Source organism: Chlamydotis macqueenii, chromosome 2, assembly GCF_036417535.1.
Source record: "Chlamydotis macqueenii isolate bChlMac1 chromosome 2, bChlMac1.mat, whole genome shotgun sequence".
Taxonomy (NCBI): domain Eukaryota; kingdom Metazoa; phylum Chordata; class Aves; order Otidiformes; family Otididae; genus Chlamydotis; species Chlamydotis macqueenii.
In genome coordinates, this window is record NC_141557.1 from 136,906,423 (window position 1) to 136,931,272 (window position 24,850).

Consider the following 24,850-nt stretch of genomic DNA (forward strand, 5'->3'; position numbering starts at 1 on the left):
CTTCTGACTTTGAAATAATTTGTTTGCCTTAATACAGAGATGAAGCAAGCTAATATGTGTTCTGCAGAAAGAGTGGACTATTATTAGTGCAGGCTTCTGTATGCTAGCTTTCTCCTGAGAGTGGTGGTCCTGTGCGGGATTGAATAACACCTATGCCACTGATAATAAAAAAAAAAGCAAATGTGTTTATCATAGCAGCCTTCAAGGTGTCTCATGAATATAATGTAGCACTTTTTTTATAGCACCTTGGCTTTTGGTAGGTGTAATGTCAAGATCAAATTCTAACATAACCACATCCTGGGCTGCATTAGGAGGAGCGTGGCCAGCAGGTCGAGGGGGGTGATTCTGCTCCTTTGCTCTGGTGACACCTCACCTGGAGTACTGCATCCAGTTCTGGAGTCCACAACATAAGAAGGACATAGACCTGTTGGAGAGGGTCCAGAGGAGGCCACGAAGATGGTAAGAGGGCTGGAGCACTTCTCCTATGAGGACAGGCTGAGAGAGTTGGAGCTGTTCAGCCTGGAGAAGAGGAGGCTGCGGAGGAGACCTTATAGCAGCCTTCCAATACCTAAAGGGGGCCTACAGGAAAGCTGGGGAGAGACTCTTCAATAGGGCCTGTTGTGACAGGACTGGGGGTAACAGTTTCAAAAAAGAGGGAGGTAGATTTAGATGAGATACTAGGAAGAAATTTTTTACAAGGAGGGTTGTAGAACACTGGAACAGGTTGCCCAGAGAGGTGGTGGATGCCCCATCCCTGAAAACATTCAAGGCCAGGTTGGATGAGGCTCTGAGCAACCTGATCTAGTTGAAGCTGTCCCTGCTCCTTGCAGGGCTTGGACTAGATGACCTTTGAAGGCCCCTTCCAACTCAAACCATTCTATGATATCTGTCTCTATTCCCCAATTAGTGACTTAATTGAGAAGTTAGGCCCATATATACTGTTCTTTGCTCATCATCCTTTGTATATAATTAAGTTTTCTCTTTGTATGGAACACAGTTGCATATAAGGCTTTGACACTTGGAAAAAAAAGTTTTTCAGAAAAACAATTCAAAGGTACGTTTATGAACTGTTGTATGGTCAAGTATTTCTTTACGGTATTCTGTAGAGTATCTTCTGGCTGTCAATACAAATAAGGTCCCACTGGTCTCTTGCATCCATGGGTGCGTATGACTTTTGCTACAGGAAAGTTTGTCATGTGGCTGAAGTACTGAACTGAGATTGAAGATAAGTAGTCTCCAATATTGTCACAGACTTTCATAGAATCATAGAATGGTTTGGGTTGGAAAGGACCTTTAAAGGTCATCTCGTCCAACCCCCCTGTTGGTCACTTTGTGTGACCTTAAGTTATTTCTCTTGCATCTGAACAGCAGAGCAAGTGCACTTTGCAGCATTCCCTCAGGCACTGGTCATCTGAAGCAAGGAGACTGACACATTCTTTTAGCTCACAAAACATACGTCCCAGGTGGGGTACAGGGGGAAAAGATCAAGAAAAGAAGCACATTACCATGCCTAGTCTCAGAATAAGTTAGGGTCAAGTCTGTAATTGGCTTTGAGTCTGGGGGCTAGGAAGCGCTGCTGGCTGCCACGTGTTCTTAGTCCATCTCTGTTCCCTACATGTAAAATACTAGTAACAGTACTCGTTTTTTTTCTGAATCTTGCTTGCTTTTTGTTTAATCCTATGTGCTAGTTAATGTACTTTTTAGATACAGAAAACAGAGACTTTTTTTTTGACAGGGGAAATGTAAGATGGAGAAGGAAGGACAGAGGAGAAAAGGAGGATAAGCGTAGCTCTACTGCAATTATTTTCGTCCAAATATTTCAGCAATAGGTGCTGCAGTGTTTCGATGTAATGCCTACTGACAGTAAATTCCAGAAATCCATTATGTGGCTTTAAACACACAGACCCACTATTCTTTGGCTCAACTACCTCTATAATGTTACTTTGTCTGTGTTATGTCCTTTGTTTAGAAGTAAACTGTTTGGAGCTCAGTTCAGAAAAGTTGCTCTTCCACAGTAAAAGGCAATGAGTTCCTGTGCAAAAGTACTTAAAGCATTTCAAGTGCTTTTGCAGTTTAAAATCAGCAGTCCTTCTTGACCTAAAATTAAAAAATGACAAAATCCTGGTCTTTCCTTAATTGCCCTACTCATCGGAGAGTTTCAGGCCAACTTTGCATCTAGGAGGAACTCTAATTCATAATGAACCTTTCGGGGACTGAACCATCAGACTTACTGGAAGATGTCCTTCAAGGTCGTGTTTTTTTCGCTTTACTTGGTAAGGTCAGAGTACTGAAGGGAGGCCTCTGAAAACCTGTCTTGTACATAGATACTGGGTCTTTATTCAATAATGGAACATTTATCACTTGCAGAAACAGGTGTTGCTTCCGAAGTGTCTTCTTCTACCTGTTTACTATCCATAGCTAAATGAATTATTAATTGTATAGTTGCAACAAAACATTTTTAAAACATGTTATTCAGTGATAGAACCAGAAAGCACATTTTAAATTTTAATGAGCATCTATAATAAGAATAGAGTCTATTTTATCTTACTTACACCAATGACATCCATTTCAAACTGCAGGTTAGTTGCTTTTAGATTCTGAACATTCTGTCTTGACATGATGTATATACAGTGTGTTGATGCAGATTTTAGAAACAGCATATAGTGTTTTTTAAAGAGTTAAATGTTACTGAATAGTTTATACAATATTTCCTAATATATAGACTTAGTTATGTCAAAAAACATAACTCTGATTTAGCTGTCCACTTCTGCAGGAGAATGGAATAGTCAGTCTGGCTTGGATTATTTTCCTTTGCTAAAGGAGGCATTAGACTTGTTAGAGACAGGAGAGGAATGTTACTGTGAAGAGGTGAATCTTGAGCATCTCAAGTTTATGTTTTACCTAAATGCAATTTAATTGTTTGATACTAAAAAAACAATGCATGACATCTGAACCACAGAAAAAGGACAAGAGAAAGTAGCCTTATAGTGACCGCTTAACCTAGGTGGTATCTGGCTTGGCTTGGAAATTCCAAAAGAACCTGTTCCTAAATGCCCACAAGGATGACACTGTCCTGAAAGAGGCATAAAATACCCTAAATCTTAAGAGGTGCCCAATCCATAAGCATGCTCTGCAGTTTTTTATTGCGCAGACCATCACATTTGTATATCACTGACATAAAGCACAGTTGTTAATGTTACATTATTCAAAACATAGCAAAAATGGTAGCAGATTGGATCCCCATTCTACACAGTCTTATGCTGACATATTTGCTCTGAGGCTGTTACATTCCTGACCCTACCTCAACTTGCCAGTGAGCCTCAAAGTAAAGGAGTATGAAAAGTTTATTGCTTTGTGGCATTATAATTTTACAGAGATGAAGTTGGAGGGATAATAAAGTGGTGGGACGAGTCAGAAAAAAAGGTTATGGTATATATCAGAGATCATGCATGGAGTCAGTATGGTTGCAGAGGCAGATTCATTCTCATGGATTACATGGAAAACTTTTACTGGAATCTGAATTCCTTTTTTTAAAATGACTTTTGCGTGACTCATCAGTCAAAGATGTTAACACTTCCATGAACTCGGCTGAGAGACACTCGCAAAGGAGGATTCAGTCTCTGTTTTCAACTGAACAGTATATCTTGTTTGCTTGATTAAATCCTGAAATTATCCTTTTTATATCAGTTGATGATTTACTGTCTTTGAACCTGACTATTACTATTACTTAGATTAATTCTGTGCTGTAAAAGTGATATTATAGTAGATGCTTATAAACAAGTTATTAAAATTATTCATTATATAATAATAATAAATTATTAATTAATTGTATTACCTTTTTGCTATGATACTAGAACTCCTGTCAATCCTTGATTCTTCTATTTCTGGGAATTCCCTCCTCTTTAATATTTCATTACTGTTGAGAATATTGCTATTTTTTACCAATTTACAAGCACAAGACACTATTTAAGAGCGCTATAGGTTCTTACCTGTCTGTACTGGCTTCTAAGTCCATTGGCATGTGAACTGCTTATTTATCTTTCCTTTTATTCACATGCTGATCACATGTAAGTAAAGGCACTGAAGAGCAAGGAAATTTGTAACTTCCTCTAACTCCATGGAGCTTCTTGTGTTGTAGCTGCTAAACATGTTATTCCACTTTAACCGAGGTAAAAGCCCCAGTATTTCATGTTATAATTTAATATGCAGTAAAATAAAATGATCTTTGGGATCTTGGTGCATTGGCCTGCTTTTAATTAGTGCCGAACAACTTCCATTGATTTCAGAGGGATTTGGAGGTGCTCAGCACTTCAGGAAAATCAGGCCACATATATTTGGGTGCCTACATACGGATTCTGAGCCTCCCTGTAGACACAGTAGGTGTGGATTTCAGTATGCCTGTGCAACCAGCGATTAGAACCATGATTATGATGACAGCTTAGTATAAATGCACAAGATGCCAAATGGAAATTAATCAGAAAAAGCCAATGTCGTCTAATGAAACAAAGACTTAATCCTCATTTAAGTGGAGTTCAGCAGCAGCATGTGCATCTTTTGTGAGATGAGGTTCATCTTATGTAAAAGCGCTGCTGGCTGCCAGCATCCTGATCTGTATTTGACAGGATAGAAATGTCTATTCTGTCTGTCTAGAAATTTTGCAATCTTGTGTGGGTAATCTTTTCAAAGATGCATAACTAAGTTGTAAACGGGGGGTTAAGCTGGTGCTATGATACTGTGCATGAAATGTTCAGGATAGAACAGTGCAGCAGTGAACAAAAGCCAAATCCCTCGCTTCAAGGACCGTGTTCAGTCCTAATTAAATCATTAGTGAAAATTAGCATGATAACCTCCATAACGGACACTGGTTTGTATCACAGCTGCTAGATGGACAGTCTTAGTGGCTTGGATGAGGAGGCACTCTGCCTCGCCTGGTACTGTTAAGGTTTACATCTGTCAGCAAACACAGAGATTTTTAGAGGGCATAATAGTTACTGGATTTTTTTTTTTCTTTGAGCACTAGTAAAAGTTTGCTGCTTTGTGTTTTAAAATTAATAGAAAATCACCTTCTTAATTTGAATAGCAAGTACTGTGGTAAGTTTTCATCTGTATGCATTTACACCAGAACGGGCTGAAGTTTTGCACAGAATACTTGTTTGCAATTTGTAGGACTGTATTTGAGTATTTACTAGCTCCAGTGTTTTGAGTATTTATTTGAAGAAAATATATATTTTAAAATAGTGAAATGGTTAACAACTTCAGTAAAATCGATCCCCTTGTACCTACCTGTTGGCCAGTTTCTCTGTTCAGCAGGAATACAGCCTACCCGCACTCCCTCATTTGATTAATTTTTGTGCATGCTACTATTTTACTTTCAATCTTTTTTTTTCTTTTTTGGTCACCAAAAGTCTACCAGAAGAAAGCAGCTTGCAGTCTTCCCTGTCATCATCTCTTTCATTGTCCCAAGCCTCATTCTGCCCCAACCCTGACATTTTTAAGAGTTCTGCCCTGGAGTTTTTACGGCAGTTTTGACTTACCCGTATTTGCTACACTTTGCTTTGCACTGACAGAGAAGACACCCTTGCTAGAACAAGGTTTTTAAAATTACTGTCTTTTAATCCAAGTTTTCTTTATGAGAAATTACTGCAGGAGACATTCTGCTTTTGGGGCATCCAGACCAGCTTTCTGTGTCGTGCTCCGCAGCAGAGCCAGCTGCTGGGCAGCAGCAGCAGGAGAAGGGCGACTCCAGAACAGACCTGCGACAGGTACCTCTACTTATGTTCAGGAGGACAGACTCCAGTTTCTGTGATGACTTTTTGTCAAAACACTTTAAACGCTTTATCTTCCACTGTAATGATTTTGGCAAACAGTCACATCATGTTTTTACATACAAGTTTTGGGCTTTTTTTCTTTTCCTTTGCTCTTTCAAAATGTTAAAATAAGGCAAAATCCAGGGTTTCAAGTGCACAGTACGAACAATATCAATCTTTTATTGTACTGATAGGCAGATTCACTGTTCGTTCACTTAACATATACAACTGTATTTCACATTGCATAGAAAAAAGAGAACAAGCCGGTGAGAAGTTCAGTCCCTGTGCATGGAGTGGGAGTAAAGCTGAGAACAAGCTAGCTTGATCTTACTTTAACTTTTGTGTGGCTTTTTTCAGCAAGGCCCCATCCTGCACCATCTACGTCTTAACTTTCCAAGACTCAGGCTGGAGAAGGCCATTAGACTCAGAAGGCTATTAGACCATTCCTGAAATGTTATTTAGTTGCTTGACTTCACCGGAGGAGTTCAAGGATTCATTTCAGTGGGGGTTCAGTGACTTAATCTTGAAGGACCTGAGCCTCATTGTTTGAGAGACGTTTCAAATAAAATGCATTTGCTTCTGCTTGTTAAATAAGACACAGAGATGCATTTGAGAAGTTGTGTATCACTAATCTGCTAACCTGGAATTACTTCTGAAACACTTGTACACAGAGGCAACGTAGGTTTACTGGCTTTAAGACGCAGCCCAGCTTCCTTCCTGCATCAGTACCTGGTGGGAACAATGGCCTGGGCATTCATGGAGTTGTCTGGCATAAAACTGGTGTAAGGTAAAAAAGGAGCCAGGCAAAAAAAATAAAAGACACAAGAAGACAGGGCTGTTTCCATATTATAGTTCTCATTTTAAAAATACCTCTCTAGCATAATAAAAAGCAGAGCCCACCATGTAAACTAAATTACTAAATGGATATAAAATCTGTACTAGATCTTTTGCTTCATTTAGTGTTAATTTTAATACTATTATTATAGATTAGCAATTCAGTGTAAGATCCAAGGAGGCACATTTTTTTTTAAATAATTGTTTTGTCCTTTACATGGTACAGAAAATGAATCTAGGAGATAGACAAATTAGACACCAACAATCTTAGGATATTAAATTTAATTATAGATTACACAGAATATGATGTAAAAACAGCAATTTACTAGAATAATTATAACCTGCAAAATGTGAAAATAGTTTAGAAAATGGATTGTCATATTCTCTGACACAGCAATAGTCATGAAAGGTACACTTACAATATCATATGGTAATCTGTGTATTAACTATACTACCTGTCATTCAGCCAGGATTCCAAGACAGATTAAAGGCATTTATTTCAGAAGTGCCTATGTTTAAATTCAGTAAAGTTAAACAGCTCTATTGAAAACACTATATTTTTGTCAACTACTGTGTGGAGATCTATCCCACATAAATGCTTTGTCTATGTGCTATGAGTTTGTAATGAGAAGAGTAATTGAAAAACTGCAGAGAGCACAGACCTGTAAGTGGGTGGTTTGACAACTGAAGATTTTTCTTAGTGCCTTGTTAAATTTTGTAAATCAGACATGCCAACATCTCTTTCCTATTTCAGACCTGGATAATATTTAATCTGAATTCATGTTTTGCATTAAAAAGCCTCCATGTAGTTGTAATGGGGAAAGGTATCTGTAGACCTTTTTGTTATGTAGTTCAACAAGAAATGTTGCAAGTGTCAAAGGATATGATGACCACAGCAATGCCAGCAGGTTTAATTTTTTTTCAAGCTGTGTTTATGAAAGCAAAAAAAAACCAAAACCAACCCCAACATATTTTAGTTTCTTTTTGAATATACAGACTGGCCCAAACATAGACATTCTCTTTATCAATCTTATTGTTACAAAAACTGTACATTACAAACAGTATAGAAACAAACTGAAAGGAATGTGCCACACATCCTGGCTAATTTTCTATATGCAGTTTAAAAATACAGCCTACTCTCTTATAGTGCACAGTTATTGTGTAGATAGAGTACATCACTAGTTAAGTGGACATGAGAGAAGAGTTCTAGTTTTCCTCAGCACAGAGAATAAGAGCCAGTTCTGCTCGGTAAAGCTTTCCTCCATCAGACAAGGCCATGATGCTTTTCTTGTATGTCGCAAGGTTGTTAATGTCTAATTCCTATTTAAAGAACAGATAATGCTTTATAATCCTGTTTAGTTACCAGCATGAACAAGTTTGCTTCCAACGGCAGAAAATGAGAAAAAAAAAATAAAAAGTGCTATTCTCAGCCTGTCCAATAGTAACACATTGCAGATGTTGTTTATGTGTTTGTATGTTATCCATATTATAGCCACGTGTTAGATTGCTGATAGCTGACATCTCAGAAGCAAGCTTTTGAGTGCCGCTCTGTAATCACAGCTCCCCTAGTTCAGGACTTAAACTGCTATGACTTCTGCCAACTTTTTTAGTTTTACTTTAACTTCAGGAATTATGACCTAGAAGCTCTATATTTATCTTAATTGGGTGGAGTAAAGTGTCCTTAAAATCCAAATTAAATCTGATCTCTAAGGGGAAAAAAACCCCTCTAGGATTACCTTTTTGTTCTTTTCACAGAGATCCTTCAGTAGTGCATCAAGTTCATTTTCATCTATATAGCCATTGCCATCCTGAAAAATAACATTAAAGATAATTTTAAATATTTTTTTTTAATTTCAGAGGTTATGGCTAGTTTTCCACAAATTAAGTGCCATCAAACCACATTATTAATAAAAAGGTTTTTTGAAGACTTACTTGATCATACATCTCAAAGGCTTTATTGAATTCTTTTGCACACATTTTGACACCCTAAATGCCCAAAGGGAAAAAAAAATCCATTAATGACACCAGTTATGTGTGATGATTAACAGGTTACCTTAAGAATGTGAATATTCATACCTGAAATTTAATAAGAAAATTTTCCTGTACAGGGAGTAGTCTTTGGAGAGAAAAAACAAAGGTCAGGATATTTAACTGTTTCCATAAGAGCAATCAATACATGATATTTGTTGTGAAAAGAGACAGAAGACATACCTGGCCAGTTCAGTAAGCTCCAACTTTCCATCATTGTTTGCATCAAACATCCTGAGCTGAAAAAAGATATGACTTTACATTACTAATAAAAATTAATCAACATAATGAAGAAAACATTTCTTTGGAAAACTTAAATTCAATGAAATTTATCCTTTATTTCATGCTGAAATGATGGCCCCAGGTTTTAATATGTAACATTTGCTGTGTAATACATTTATTTAAAGGACAGAAGAAGTAATTTATAGTAATTAATTCTACTGCAAAAGCCTGATAAGAAACCAGATGAACAATTCTGATTAACTACTGTAAGGTAAGTCTTAACCTGCCTACAGTGATGAATGTCCCATATGACAAACACATGTGTAATTATTTATACATGAGAAGAGTGTTGACATGATAACATTTTACTTTTGACTTCATGTCATGGTCTGATATTAGCATCATTATTCTCTTTTCATAAAGGTGAAAAAACAGTCGGGTAAAATTCAATAGAATCCAAAACATTCAATTCCTTAGACAGAAAATAACAGACACTTCATTCAATTGGCTGCTAGATCTAAATATTTAAGTAAAGATCACATCCTGTTTCTGTGATATATTTCAAGAAAAGAGTGAACAGATGCTGTAGATGATCACATTTTTTGGCGGTATGAAAACAGTAAATTAAATGTCTCTGAATAATTATAATCAAATTATAGAAATAAATATATTAATGTGTTTTCACAAAATAAGTGAATACTATTTCTAATAATTTTTAATCATCCTGTTGTATTAAAGTATTTTCCTTTGAGCCCTTGAAAGCATGAGCTCCTGCTGCCTGAGTGGGACAAACAGCTTATATTTATCATTAGAAGTAGATGGAGATATTACACCTACGTGAGACTTCCTCTCCCAGTTTTTATGTCTGTATAGTTCAGCTTTTCTACTTTCAAGTATTATTTTGCCTTTGCTCACAAAAGCATCAAACTGTACAAAACGTTGTTAGACATTGTACTGAAAACACCGCCACCCACACTCCATCCCATCCCTTTCAATCACAGTAATTTCAGATGTAATTTTTAGATACAAGGAAAGTGGCATCCTGTCCTGGGATAAGTGTATATCCTTTTAAAGACAGAATTAATGCCATAAAAACAGATCAAATTTCTCCTGGTTAATACACAATAAATGGCAAAGGAGACCAGAAAAGAAACCAATTTTATAAACATTTATTTCTACATAACACCCTGGTTCCTTTTAATACTTCCTTTCCTTGTATAAAAGCATCTGCCTTGCATGCATTTCCTGTGACAGGAGATTTGCATTTCGGGGAGGTAAGCAATGGTAGCTGTGAAGTCAACATATTTTGTATTTTGATGGGTTGTTAGTGACTGGCTGTGCCTTCCTGCAGCTGCTCAGGACTGTATGTTTTCCATTAGTCTTCATTTCTACTTTCTGAGGAGATGATGGGAGAGCTGGCCTTATAATTTCTTTCTTATTGCTGTTAATTCTTTGTCATTGTGTCTCTCTGCAGAGGCCAGAACTTAGAGCACACTAAGATGAAGGTCAAAAAGGTCCCTGAATGAAAGGGATATGAGTTAGCTACACCACTGAATAAATAATGACAATTCTAGGTAAATGGTTTGTACTGGTACAACAAACCAGAAGACTTTTGCCAGTAAAAACAGAAGTTTTGATGAGCCATTCTCAGGTCAGTCTGAGGGCTAATGTGTTTATCTAGCACACTTCTGATTTCTAAAGATATTTTAGGATAAAACTAAGCTGGTAAAACAAACAAACAAAAAAAGTAGTGTTATGCATTTCCTGAAGACAAGAATTCTGAGTTTTTTTGTTTCTTGAACAGTCCACTCAGATGCCAATACTGGTCCTTACCATGGAGCACCACAGCAGTGGGGCAGACAGAGTGCTCCAAGGACAGGCTGATTTAAGGCCAGAGAATTGACAATTTTGTTCTAATGTTTATCTAAAACATCAGTTTCTCCTTCTTGAAGGGAGGAAGAAGGAAAGGGTGAGATGTTTGTAAATCTAGTAAGACCTCACCATGCAGTGATGGCTTTTAAGACAGGAGACGGACACCACAGCACTGTAAGAAGGTCAAACATAGAAAGTACCTCCAAATTGACTTAATCTACACATAGCAATATAATTAATCTTACAAGAGGTACAATTTTTCTCTCATGAGCTGTGAAGACTTCAGTTTTACAACTAATGGCACAAGGAAGCATAATGGAGGAAAATACTATGGTATGGTCTAATATTATGTAAATCCCAAGAAGGTTCAAAATTCTTGAACTTTCTTTTTTAAGCAGCAATGAAACTGCCCATCAGAGCTCTGCAGCTGCAGAAGCACTTGCAGTGCTGGATGCCACCATTGTCTCTCTGTTGCAATGGCATATTTAGCCTAATAAGGACCTCGTGGGGCTCTAACTCATTTGGAGCCTTCCAGTGGCTAAAGATAAACAGAGTTTGGATTAATCCAGTCTTGATGAAATATGCCTGTAAATAATCTTACCATTATTTCTGTGTATTCTGTTAGCTTCGAGTCTTCAATCTGCTTATTTGCTTTCTGTAATAAATCTTTCAAGAAGCTCTGTTAAAATAAATAGAAGAGTAATAGATGATTTTTTAATCTACTGTATAAAATGCTTGACTTGCTAACTTTAGATGACAGTAATGGGAAATACTGTTTGACTCCCACTTTAGTATTTACTGCTGAAGTTCCAAGTAAGTATGAAAAGAAGTAGTAATTAACAGCTAAGAATACAACAGTTTCTTTTGATCAATTCAAGTATTCTGCACAGTTTTATTTGGAAAAAGTGACTCATAAAACTTTCTACATTGTATGCCATTTGCTGTATTGTGAATTTGGAAAAAATAGTTTGGCTTTCAAGTATACTGCTTCCTAATCAGCTCTATCAGTAAACTAAACTAATTAACCTTGAGTCTCCTTGAAAACTTGGATGCCTAATCACTTCTTGCAACATAGGAACAATTTTACAGAAAAGATCAATGATTAATCAAGCTGTCTCCTTGCCTATGGCAGCACCTGGTGCTAGAAGTGAATGTTAACCTATGTTGTTCCTTCCTACCTTGTATTTTAAATGTGTGCAGCCAGTTTCACTGGATTTTTTTTTAATAAGAATTGACATAGTATCACATGACTTTAAACACCAGCCATTTTTACTTTAAAAAATAGTATTGTTTCCACCCATTCAGTGGTTTAAATTTCTGTACTAGATCTGTGACATTAAAAAAGAAAGTATCAAATTAGCAAGGACATCACAAGACCTGACGTGTCTGTATGCTTGTCAGTGCTCACTGAAGTACTCAATTACTGTCATCAGTTGGAGTGTCATTATCTTTGTGGAATTTTGAGCCACAATTCAATTTAGAAAATGGGGTAGCTCATAAGAAAATCTATTTGTACATAGACGACATTCTTGAACTTGAATGCAACCATATCAATAGTCATATGAGTAACACCCGCTATAGTTCTTCCAATCTGGCCCCCTCTGTGCTGGAAGGGCTTCCTGGTAGCTTCTATAAAAAGAACATGACTGAAATGTTGTAAGTGGACGTTATAGAGACATGTTTAGTTTTGTGTGATTTGATGAAAAATAGAACTGGAAAGGGCATTGAAAGGCTGTTCAGTCCATCTCCACCACCTGTATCTAAACTTCCTGAGTTATTGTATGATCTAAGCTATTGCCAAACCTTCCCTAAATACAGGCAGTGATGGAGAGTCTGCCACCCCCTTAGACAATGTATTCCATTGCTGTTACTATTGTTAGAATGTTTTCCTGATTTCCAGCTTAAATTTCTCTTACAAAGTTGTAAGTGGGTGTACTCCTCACATAGCAAATACTTAAAATGTTTGGGCATGTCAAGAAATACTCATCTAAAAATAAAACTGGACATTTATGTCTTATTTTCAAAATGTTAAAATGGCCTATTTCTCTGAGGCGGACAAAGTCTCACAGCACAAGAGAGCTGGTACTATTAGCGATCCAGTTAAAATGTCTTAATTCTTCAGCTGGTCCTCGATCAACCCTGCCTTTTAAAGTATATTTGAAGTTATAGCAGCCAGCAACAGTCCTTAAGGCATCATCTAACAGCGCTCAAGTGCTACATGTGTGGCCTCCTCCTGATCGTACCAAATTTGGATACACCAACCTGCTGCAACCAGCCAGCAGAAGAACGGGCTCATCTGCCTGAGGGTTACCTTCAGGTAGGATTCTTGGCAAACGTCACACAGATACCAAACTCAAAGAGGAAGGGAAAAGTTAAAAATGTGATGTATCAAGTGCAATTGATCTGTGGAAAATAGCACCTTTCTACTCAAAGAGTCTATATGAACATCTCTCCTATGAGGAAGGGTTGAGAGAGCTGGGACCATTCAGCCTACAGAAGAGAAGGCTCAGGGGAACCTCATCAATGTATATAAATATTTCAAGGTAGGATGCAAAGAGGACAGAGTGAGGCTGATACCCAGTGACAGGACCAGAGGCAACAGGCACAAACTGAAATAGGAGGTTCCCTCTGAACACCAGGAAACACTTCTTCCCATGAGAGTGACTGAGCACTGGTGCAGGTCACCCAGAAAGGTTGTGGAGTCTTCATTCTTGAAGGTATTCAGAAACCGTCTGGACACGGTCCTGGGCAACCAGGCCTAGGTGGCCCTGCTTGAGCACAAGGGTTGGACCAGATGAGCTTCCAACCACTCTGATTCTGTGACACTGATTCAGCATCTACAAATTTCTGTTAATGACTCCAGTTCTAAGGTTTGTTAACTCTGCAAGGCTGAGATGGCTAATGGAATAACCTCAATTCTGCTCTCATTTGTGCTGATACCAAAATCCCATCAAGTTAACCAAGCAGGGGCAACACAATTCCAGTTGTGTTAGCATAATAGTATTGCAGTGGAAACTATAGGGTTACATCGTACTTGAGAAACCATCATCTGTCCAGCAGCATAGTGATTAATGGTAGTGATGCCCTTAGGAAAAAAATCAGCAAAACAGCTCTCATCCCTAATATACCAAAAAAAAGAACAACATAGCTTTCAGAGGACTATTTTGCTTTCTTAATCTTTCTTCTAAGCTGGAGTACTTGCTACCTAGAATCACTTGAGACAAACATTGATCTGAATTAAAACACACTTTAAAAAACATTGATCAGATTAGAGCTGTACTTTAAATAATGTACTGGCGATAAAAACATCAGCTCATCATATTGCTTTTCAGTCATGTTTGAAATGCAAAAACATGCATGGGTGGTATCTGAAGAAAGAGAATAGCAGCACAGGCTGTAATCCAATGTCTGTTCTCATGTGCACACTCATAGGTATTGGTTTACCTTAAGTTCCTCAGAATCAATGAAGCCACTGTGGTCACTGTCATATTTTCTCCATGTCTGCAATTAGAATGTGAATACTTTAATGATGTATTTATGGCAAGGAGGTCCTGTATGATTTTAGAAAAGGCAACTTTTCATACTGTACCTGCATGAAGTCTTCACTTGACTTTAGCTGCTGGCACCTGAAGAACAACAGGAAATTCTCTTCAGTTGGTAATATCTGAGCAAGCTGTAACAGAATTTAAGAAAGATTAAATTTTGATTCTTCATTAGGCTAGCTGAGCCTGTAAAAGATCATGATAATTTTTTTTTATAGAGTAAGAAATTTGTGCTGATACTGCCCTATTGTGGCTCCATGGGAAGCTTCATCATATTACAGAAATGTTTGGAAGATGCCTCTGAAAGGCTTCTGGCTTGCAGCTTTGCCATATTCATCAAGGTCAGACAGAACTGAGGTCTGAGAGAAGGGAGTGAGACAGCACTTTACCAAAGGGGTAGCTGGGGAAAGAAGGGAAAAATTTCATCCATGCAGACTGAGGATCTGTGGTGAAAACCTTGGAACTGGCATGAAGGAAAAGCATAATGCAAGGATGTTTAGAGGGTAAGTGTGAAGGACCATGAATTAAGAAAATGAGGAAAACAGACTACTCACAGATACTGAGGAAGAGGAGAGAGGTATACTGACATGAAGAACACATGTGTAAGGTAGATAGAAAAATATACGTAAAAGCCAGGAGGAAAAAAGAAAGCGGGGAGGGTAAGGGAATGGCAACCAGTGATCATTTGTCAGGCACAGAGATGTGTTCAAGAAGAGCTATAAATACCAGAAAGAAATCAAAAGGGCTTTTAGCCCTGCAAAATCAGGGGTGGTTCTTCCAATGCCTCTGAGCTGCAAAAGGCTTTTAAAAAATCAGACATTATTGTACTGATTATTGAAAATGTTCATTTACTATAACTCAATTTTGGCAAGTGACAAATGTAGGAGATAGAGAGTATGCTGTATAATTTAATGTAGAATCATGATTTGTTTTTAACAAAAGCCCAATATTTTTTTTCTGTCCCCAGAATGTATGAAATGTGTTTTGATTAAAGAAAACTTTTTACTTGAAGAATAGACCAGCTGTGCTTACTAGGAAGACAAAATAGACAAATCTTTCTTAGCTGCATTCTTTGATGAAAAATGACATCTGCAGACTTCCTGGAGCCCCATCTTAAAATTTTTATTCAAATTTTTGTTTTTCTGCATTAATTTCACAGCCTCAAATCCCTTGCTCTGTCTATTTCAGTACTATTGCCTAACTGCTCAGGCTTTTTTATTGGGTTTCAGTGGTGCCGTAGCTGAGTTCAGCTCTCCCTCTCACCCCACAGGCACAACAAGGGTACGGAGACAGATCTCTCATTTCTCTAAAATTATCTGTGCAAGGAATCACTTGTATTCTTGTTGGTACAACCGAAAAGAGACATCAGAGCACTCTCCTTACAGAAATGGAGCAGCTGATGACAGACTGTCAGACCCATCAGAGAGTCCTGAGTGCTTTTGCTAAATGGCTGAACACCAAACCCAATCAACTTAAACCATGTGTTTTTATCAGCAGCTTTCAAAACCTGCTCCATTATAAATAGCATATACATGTGTGAGTACGTACTTGTTCATATGTACACAGGAACTAAATGTGTTGGTACTGATTTATGGAAAAATTTCTTTATTTCTCTGATGACAGGGAAGCTTTGATTTTTAGACTAAATCAACATTCTGACTCAACAACAAATGCTGAATGGGAAAACTGATTATAATAATAAGCAGAGTTTGGGGGAAGGGACTGATTATGACAACGAAGAAGGGTTTACATGTGTGGAAATTATAAATAAGCTGTCATTTGTGGGACCTCTATAGCTAACTAAAGTGAATTTTGGGCACCGTAAAATAGTACAAGGGGCAAGGGTAAAGGTAAAATAGTAACTTTCCAAAGAACCATTAACAGCTTACAAACAGTACCAAACTGTATCTGAGGTACAGAATATATTACCTCTGGAAGAAAATTACCTTATTTTAAGCTATACCTCTCACCCTTTGTAAGTCTCAGGGGAAAACACAAGCTTTTAGGTTACAAAGATGTAGTAGCTCAATATCCAGCGTGAGCTCAGGCTTCTGCCAAAACCAGTATTTTTTGTGTTTTCGTAATAGAAACAATATAGCTAAAGGGAAGTCCAGTTCTCCAAGCTCATGCATCAAACAATAGCATTAAATTGCTTTTGGTGGAAACTCTACATTACTCAGGGATGAGGAGATCGTATGGAAACTGGCTCGACTTCCCAGTCTCAGTTACACCACTACAGCGGGGAAAGATGGAAACCTGGTGCTGTTCCTAATGACAATGTCTTTGTGTTTGAATGAGAGTGCAGACCACTACAAGTTCACGTATGGCAGCAATAGCAGTTTAGTGAGCATTTCTGTGAGCTCTGCTGCTTTTGTGGAGAATGTCAGTGATTTCTGCATTCTGAGTAACAGAGTAAATAACCACAAAGCCTGAGACTGGCTTGATTCCTCTCTGCTCAGCTGCAGGCTGAGTCTTTGCAGGTTACCTAGCAGGAAAAATACTCTCAGTACTCAAAGCAATATCTGAACTATTTTCTAGAAATCATTCTCTAGGTAAATTCAGTTTATATTTAATGCTATTTAAAATTTATTTCACCTAATACAGTGAATTAGCTTTTAAAAATCCTATAATAGAAAATGGCGGATCTGCCCTAGGCCCAGATGAGTCCACTGGACAAAGGGGAAACTTGCAGCAGTTTCTTACAGAAGCTGCCACTGTAGGCCCCACTGCCAGTAAACAAAATCAACACAGAGTACAAAGAATATTTTAGGCTAATAAGTAGTTATTTTTATGGCAGCAGTAAGCTTCAAATAATATGAATGTGGAATTACCACAGTTGTGACTTTCGAAACCTTGGGTTTCACATCCACCTTTTGGTGAAAGCATTGGTCTGAATGAGTACAAAAGGTGAAAGAAAAGCAAGTGGACAAGACAGGCTCTTCCTTTAGCCGGAGGGCACTGGATAAAAGCTAGTGAACTGACTGCAGTGTGCTTGCAAACACAGAATCAACAATTAATCTGAGCTCAAAATCCACTCCTTCCTCTGCGAAGCCATTCAGGCCTCCTCTTTATCTCAGTCAACAGACCTTTCCTGAAAACTCATTATTTGCTAGGACATTTACTATCAGGTGCTGGGGTATTCATTATGATGGCTGGGAGTCCGAATGGATTTACATAATTTCTTTTTAAACAACATTCGTACACTTTTTTTTTTTTTAAAAAAAAAACTATTTGATGTACCAAGTAAATGTAGCAGTCTGGAATTGCTGGACATTTTTATTTATAAGGAAGAAGAATCAAGTCCAAATATCAACTTTAGTGCCGTACTGCTCTGCACGTACAACACATTTCATCTGAGTCCCATCAGCACTTTCCAAATCAAGCTTCATGCTGATGTCAGTGAAATAAAATATAGCTATTGGGTTAGGAAACTGCTACATTAAGGGAGAAAGTCCCTTCAGTCACTGACCTGAGTACTGTCACTATTGCTTCCATGGGGTGGTGATCACCGCACCGCACAGTATTGGGCCTTACCAGATTTGCTCATCTTTACCCATCAAGTCAATTGCAGAATCAAAATTAGAATTTGAATGGCAAAACTTTCAGTTATCTTTCCTAAGTAAAGAAACACAGTCTTTTTCAGGCACTGTCTACACATTCTTCTTGCATACAATGCTTACTGTTATACATGTTCAAAAATACTAAATTAAATAGGATTCTTCAATACCAAATGAATAAGCATTTGTTATTCCAAAACCAAACAATTTGTTAGTCCAAATAAAAACTTAATTCTTTTTAGATGCAGAACTATTTGATCAATGCTAAGTATTGTCAAAAGATGCATTTTTAAAAAAATCAGTTATAGGTGCAAGTGAAACAAACTGTTCATATTTTCCATGGTAATTTCATCATAATTACATATGCATTTAAACAGGTATATGCAATTCAGACACATGACAGAGGAGAAAAGATACCCTGAAACAATCTGTTATATCACCAATTATACTTCCTATTGACTTTTACAGATTCTATTCAGTCCTCTATATCAAAATTATATACTGACCCAAAGTTGGTTACTGTAGGAATTTTGCAGGCCTGGCTTATTTCCAGCTGTTTCTTAATTAGCTCTCTAGGTCAGATTTCTTATTATCAGAAAAAAAAATATATAATAGCATTTAATAATAAAACTGCAGTCTCATTGCACTCAGAGTGACATAAATGAGTCGTATATTTAGGCTTGAAAAAGTGACTTCTCAGGCTATAACTCAGCGAACTCTCCTTTTTGACTTGCAGCACTGTACGATGAAAGTGAGGAAAACACAATGGTTCCCCTCTTCCTAGCAAGCTATCTGAATTAAACAACTGTTGAGCAACTGTATGTGTAGAAGGGGTTGGTTATCTCTGACCTCTTCAGAACATGGTAGTAAGGAATAGGGGAATTTTCTGCCTGAAGTTCTGTTAAAGTTCAAGAAAGGAATTCATAAGAAATCCTATCTTTCACAAGCTGGATCACAATACTATTAATTTTTTTAAATTCAACATCTCTTACCATATATGTATTTTTTTTAGAATAGACTCCATACAATGATTGCCCAATTGCGTTCACTTGTCTGTTATCTTCACTACAGGAGTGGTGACAGACCATTAGTTCAAAATCGTAGGTAGAAATAAATCACATTACTTTTCACAATTTCAGTTTCTAAAATAAAGCTCTTGTCTGTTTTGCAGGGAAACTAAATTGCTGTTGATGCTTATTTGTACGGAATAAAGCATGCAAAGTTAAATGAAGTGTAGTGAAGTGTCTGGAGAGGGGTAAGGAATATCTTATTTTTTGTTAATGAAAAAAATTCACTAGTGAAAAAAATACTAAAGATATTAAGACAGAGGAAGAAATTTTCTGTGTAATTGAAAATATTTACATATTATGTTCTCATTGTTCTGTGCTAAATGTATTTTCTACAAATAAACATGTCAGTCTTTTTTTTATAAAGTAACCATCTTACCTCAACTATTCCTATTTTTCCATCAGCAGTCTTCCCATATTGGTCCACAAAAGCTTTCATTTCAGGTGTTAAATCCTACAAAATTACGATGACAGAATGATTACTTTAAGATACAGAAAAACATGTAAACTTACTTGAATTTTCTATTATTTGCCAAATAACATACTACATTTAATGAAATACTCACACTTACTGTAGCTAGATTCCTCAAGTTTAAATGAAACTGAGTATTTTTTAATCATGAGTAATGTCACTGTGATAACTTTTACTTCCTAAGGAATTATATTATAGTCAGTGTGAATGATTGGCATCTAAATACTTAGAACTCCTATTTTAGTTTACAGAATGAAAAAATTATAAAGACAGATGTGTTGGAAGATGTGTATAACAGCCCCTTTGTTTAAGAAGATGACAGTGAAGTTCATACGCAATTACTAGTCAATTTTCTCAGTTTTCATTTTTAAATTAGTAACTTGCAGGCAGTACAAAATCTTTCAAAATAAGGAACATTTCAGTATAATACATCTGAACACCAAAAGAGCCTTTCCACATCTTTGACTTGACTTTTCCTGAACAATGGATGCTATTTTAGCCCTGAAAGAACTCATCATGATATAATATTTTTCATTGTTTAGTATTTGCTTATAATAAAAACAGAGTCAAAATGTCACTGCTGAAATGTAGAGAGGCTATTTTAGGAGGGAGAAAACTTTGAGCAGTACTTTAAATCCGACAGAGTAAAGTCAGCGTAATTGTTCTTCATATAAATTATGGTCCCTGCTATCCAACTGTTCTCTAAAGGCTATCCTCCCTCTAGGCTACAGCAAAGGTGCCAGCCTTGGGGTGAATATAGAAATGTTTTATTTCACACTTCAACTTGACTTGCCTTACTTGATATGAGCTGCCATCAACCTCCAATACTGACTGAACTTCTAACTTTTTGTGTATTTCTTATAGGTGTGAGCTAGTAAAACCAAGCAGCAAGAATCAGGGTTATATAAAAATAATGGACAATTCTATAGTTATAGATTAAGAAACAGCAGTCTTTGGAAATTAAAGTTTTAGTTGCTATAGTAGATCTGATCACATAGGGCCTAAGTGATTCTCTTAGTGGAGACACAGGGAATCTCAGCTGTACAAAGTCCATTGTAGTTTGTTCCAAATTTCAGCTGCCAAAGCGAACTAAAATGTCAGTTCCTTGTAGCTGATACAATCATGGCCTAGTATCCTATTTCTGTCAAAGTCATCCATGGCAGGTTAGTAATTTGCCATGGCTTTAATTAGAGATGTGGTTATTAATACAATGCACTTCAATGTCACCTTTCATCTAATGATCCCAAAGTGGGGACAAATTTGCTTAGCAGATAGAACGGAGAATTTAGACACCTGGATTTTAATTAGTCCTGGTTAAATATTTTAATAATCTTCCTCATAGCAGCTCTGCAGTGCCAGACAGTGTCCAGCCATTGAAGGAGGCACAGCCGATTACAGGTTAAACAAAAGAGGATGCTCGTCCTCTAGTATATTATTCAGAAAGGTGTTTTTTTTAAATTGGTGTTCACTTCAGCTGCTCTTGAGCTGCTTGATGAGTTATTTGAGTGATGTTACTCAAATAAATGTTTTCATCAAAAAAAACTTTCCTAAATTTAACCAAGTCTAGTCCTAAACTTGACACAGACACAGTGCTCAATGTTTGAAATTAAGAAACTAGCCCTTCACACCTCAGTCTCCCCCTTTAAAACTTAAAAGACACTTATCCAACCACGTGGAGCTGTAGAAAAATATAGTTTTTTTTCACTATGATTTGAAAATGTAAGGATAGATGGCACTACAGAAACACTTACGTGACTGCATTCACACATATCTATTAAATAACTTATTTCCATCCAGCAATATTGTCATTGCCTATATATGCAGAGGAAGTGAGAAACAGATGTGGAATAACCCAGCCGAGATCCACCTGTCGACCCTTTATCAGCCTCTGCGTTAGTCACTCATACCCCACAGTTTCTTTTGGCACCTGGCATACTTAAATAGAGAAGGTATCGCATAAATGTGGGGCACGATAAATGGAAGCTATGCTTATACACTTACATAGCTTTTATCTTTAAAAGAGAGGTATTTCTTTCAAGGTGCTTGAACGATTTCAGATCAATTCACTATGTACCATAGTGCATGAAGCACAAAGAAGTAGCATTACCAAAGAAAACCCTGAGCCCTAAAACCTGCAAGTACACACCCAGCCTTCGGGGCCAGCATGAATCAGGCTGCGTGCTACTGCTCTGTTTGAGAAAAAGAAACTGCAAAAGTATGGGCTTACTGAGTGGATTAATAAAAGGATTAGAATTAGAACATAATTAGAACCGTTCTGTAGTTGGGCAGAATACTGGGAAATGTTAAACCATCCTATTCAATGACAGAATCAGTGTGATTCTTCAATGCATATGGCATGACTGATGTAAAACCCAGCTATGAAGAATGCATAATTGAATATTTCAAAAATAGTGAGCAGGAGAGTGACCTGAAATGCAGAAGTTAATGATGACAAAGAAGCTTTGGGGTGTTAAAGGAAGGACAGCCAAGGAAATGACATATAACCTACACTACTTTCTCAATGTGTCCCTTCTGGCAAAAGAATAGAAATTCGAAGCTACTGAATTAGTATCCCGTGAGACAAGACACGAACTAATGAGATGCTTGTTTGGCAAATGAGCCTTCAAATCCAAGAATCAGCTTAGATTTGAAACCTAAGATGACATATATCCATACTCCAGAAAAAGACTCCTGCGATGAAGGTAGCATCTACCAAAGGCAGAGCCAATAGACCAGGTACCACATTTGAAGTTGCTACTGCGGACTGCTCTTTTCAGCAGCACACTTCAAAGAACAGGTTTGAATCAGAGAAATGGGCAAGGAAAACTTAATTAAACACCTGAGCATTTTTAAAATATAGTCTGAGATACAGGCAGAGGTTATTTTAAAAAATTCATAATTATGAAATTTATAGCAGATAAGAATAATCCTGTGAGGCTTTTCTGTGTTACTCTGAGCAGGCTCTGAAGGGAGGCACACCTGCTTGGAGAGAGAAAAGAATCTGATCTTAAAATGATAAATATATTTTTCCTTGAGCTTCTAATGAATTTTTAAACTACTGAATAATAGATCAGCATTTCTGTTAAGAATGCCATCATTACTAAATATACACAGGCTTTAATATTTTCTTTCTAATAGACATATTTAAGTTTCCTGCACTTCAGTACAGAAGAGAGATTTGTTGTGTTGCAATACTTGAAAGGTAATCAAGTTGTGTTTAATCTTTCCAGTGGAAAAAAATAATAGACTTTTTCTCTCTAAAAACCACATCCTTTTCCAAATTTTCTGGTTTTTTTTTGAGTTGGTTGGTATTTTAGTTTTAGTTTAAACTCACACTCATGAAAATTAGTGGCTACACAAATGGCTGTAAGAAGAATTAACTGGTACATGGAGTGCAGTAACATTAGAGGCATTACTGGGAGACAGATTTTCAGATGCATGAAGTTTACACTCATACAATTAATAAGAAGATACACAAAATAAAGTAAGATGCATATTGGGTTGGGTTTTTTTTTTCATTTACTTCTAAATTACACAGCAACTTTTAAAGCAAAGTTAGTAACTGGAAAGCTATTGCTCAGTTTGGAGGTATTCTTACGTGAGGTATTAAATCCACTTCTCCCATGCACACATGCCATCCAGATAAATTGTAATTTTATTTTCTGTTACTTCAGAAGTCTTTTAGCATAGATGGATTTAAACTGATTTCATTAAGTTATGTATTTGAGTCTGATGCTAGGTGGCCTGTGTTAGAAACCAATTATTTTACAGGCAATTTATGTCTTAAAAAGGTTCACTTCTATTTTAACTCAGATCCTTACATGGAATTTCTTTCTTTTTTTTTCCTGTCTTTCTCTGTTTTTTTTTCCCATGTGGGTTTAGTTTGGGGGAAATTTATAATTAGTGCTTTATTAACTCATGCACAGGATTGTTTTGACAGCATTGTCAAAACCTTTGCTGTCTCTCTGAACAATTTAAACTACTGGGATTTGGTACTCATAGTCCTGGCATATAAAACCAGTGCAGGGCAAGAAGTGGTTAGCAGTCATCTGCAGATCTATTTGCTGACCACCAAGGGGCAGAAATGCATTTCAGCCTGTGCTGCCCATTAGGTAAGAAATTAAAACAAGAATCCAACTAACTTGAGGTGAGGGGTTTTTTTTTTGGTGGTGGTTTTTTTGTTTGTTTGTTTGGTTTTTTTTAGTATCAGTACATATCTGGCTCCGGTAAGATTAATTGCAATGGGATAAGGTCCCATCCAAGACCAAAAGATAACATACATGCATTTCTTTACTTTTCTTTTTACGCACTGTAAGAAGCACCAGCTCATAGCCTGCCAAGATGTGAGCAGGATCTGCTCTCCAGGGAGACGGACCCCAGCCTCACCTTTCCAAAGCAGATTATTTATTTCATTTGCAACCCACTGATTTCTAAACCAAGCTACCTCCCTTTGCCTGGTGAGCCGAGTGCATCAACCGTCTGACAGCAACAGGGAACAGAAGGAACCGGGGCACCGGAGTTTGCTCAGGAAAACTCCTTTTTCCCGGAGAAGATGGAAAAGAGGGGCGAAACGTTAAACCTACCAAGCCTGCCTTCTTCCGCGCCTGCTGCAGCTCCTGGATGAAGTTTTGTAGCTCCTTCCCATCCATGTACCCATTGCCTACAACAGAAAGAGTTACGGTTGCAGCCACCGCTCCCTCCAAACTCTCTCTGCTCCTCAGCACTGGCAAGGACGTCTCCGGCCCGTCTGCTCCCCCCACGACTGGGGGCTCCTCGCCTCCCCCGGCACCGACCCTAACCCTCGACAGCTCCAGGGCGGGGAGCGGTGGGATTCCCCCCCCACCCCGACCCAGCCTCCCGCGGGTCTGTCCCACTCCCCTTCAGCCCCCCACGCCCCCGCCGCCCCGGGGGTGGGGAGGAGGGGGGAAAGAGTCACCGTCGGAGTCGTAGTGGTGCCAGATCTCGAAGAACTGGGCGGCCGAGATCTCCACGCCCTGCAGGTGGGCCTCCGCCGTCATGGCGCGGGGGGTGCGGGGGGCGCGGCGGGTTTGGAGCCGGGGGCGGGGGGGGCGCTGTCCGCGGTCCTGATTCTGCCCGCGGCCGGCGCGACGACGGCAACGGCGGCGGCGACGGTTCCGACGGCTCCTCCCGCCGCCGCCCCGCCGAGGGCTATTTATGGGGCCGTCCCGGCCGGGCCACTCCCCCCAGCGCTGCCCTCCCTCTCCGCGGGCCCCGGCACGGCCTCCCCGCCCTGCGCAGGGCGGGAGGGGGGCCAGGGTCTCCCGTCGGCGGCAGCCTGGCAGCTGCCGGCCCGGCCCGCAGGGGCAGAGAGCTCCGCGGACGGGCGCCCTTAAGCGTGGGTCGGAGTGAGGGGTCTGCTGGTGCCGGCCCCCGAGCTGAGGGAGCAGCACTTGGTGACCTAGGAGTTACTGCGGGTCCCTCGCTGTGG

General features: G+C 38.4%; 1 protein-coding gene across 1 annotated transcript; it reads right to left on the bottom strand.

Annotated features, from left to right (window-relative positions):
- Positions 1–5,960: 5,960 nt before the first annotated feature.
- On the bottom strand, positions 5,961–24,441 carry CALB1 (calbindin 1). The gene is made up of 11 exons (XM_086742471.1): positions 24,338–24,441; positions 23,985–24,061; positions 19,309–19,383; positions 14,353–14,436; positions 14,208–14,264; positions 11,365–11,442; positions 8,853–8,908; positions 8,718–8,757; positions 8,574–8,627; positions 8,378–8,449; positions 5,961–7,961 (listed from the first exon to the last, which is right to left on the bottom strand). Exons 1-11 carry the CDS (start codon positions 24,417–24,419, stop codon positions 7,848–7,850), a joined length of 789 nt encoding a protein of 262 aa, XP_086598597.1. The 5' UTR covers positions 24,420–24,441; the 3' UTR covers positions 5,961–7,847.
- Between the last annotated feature and the right edge of the window lie 409 nt (positions 24,442–24,850).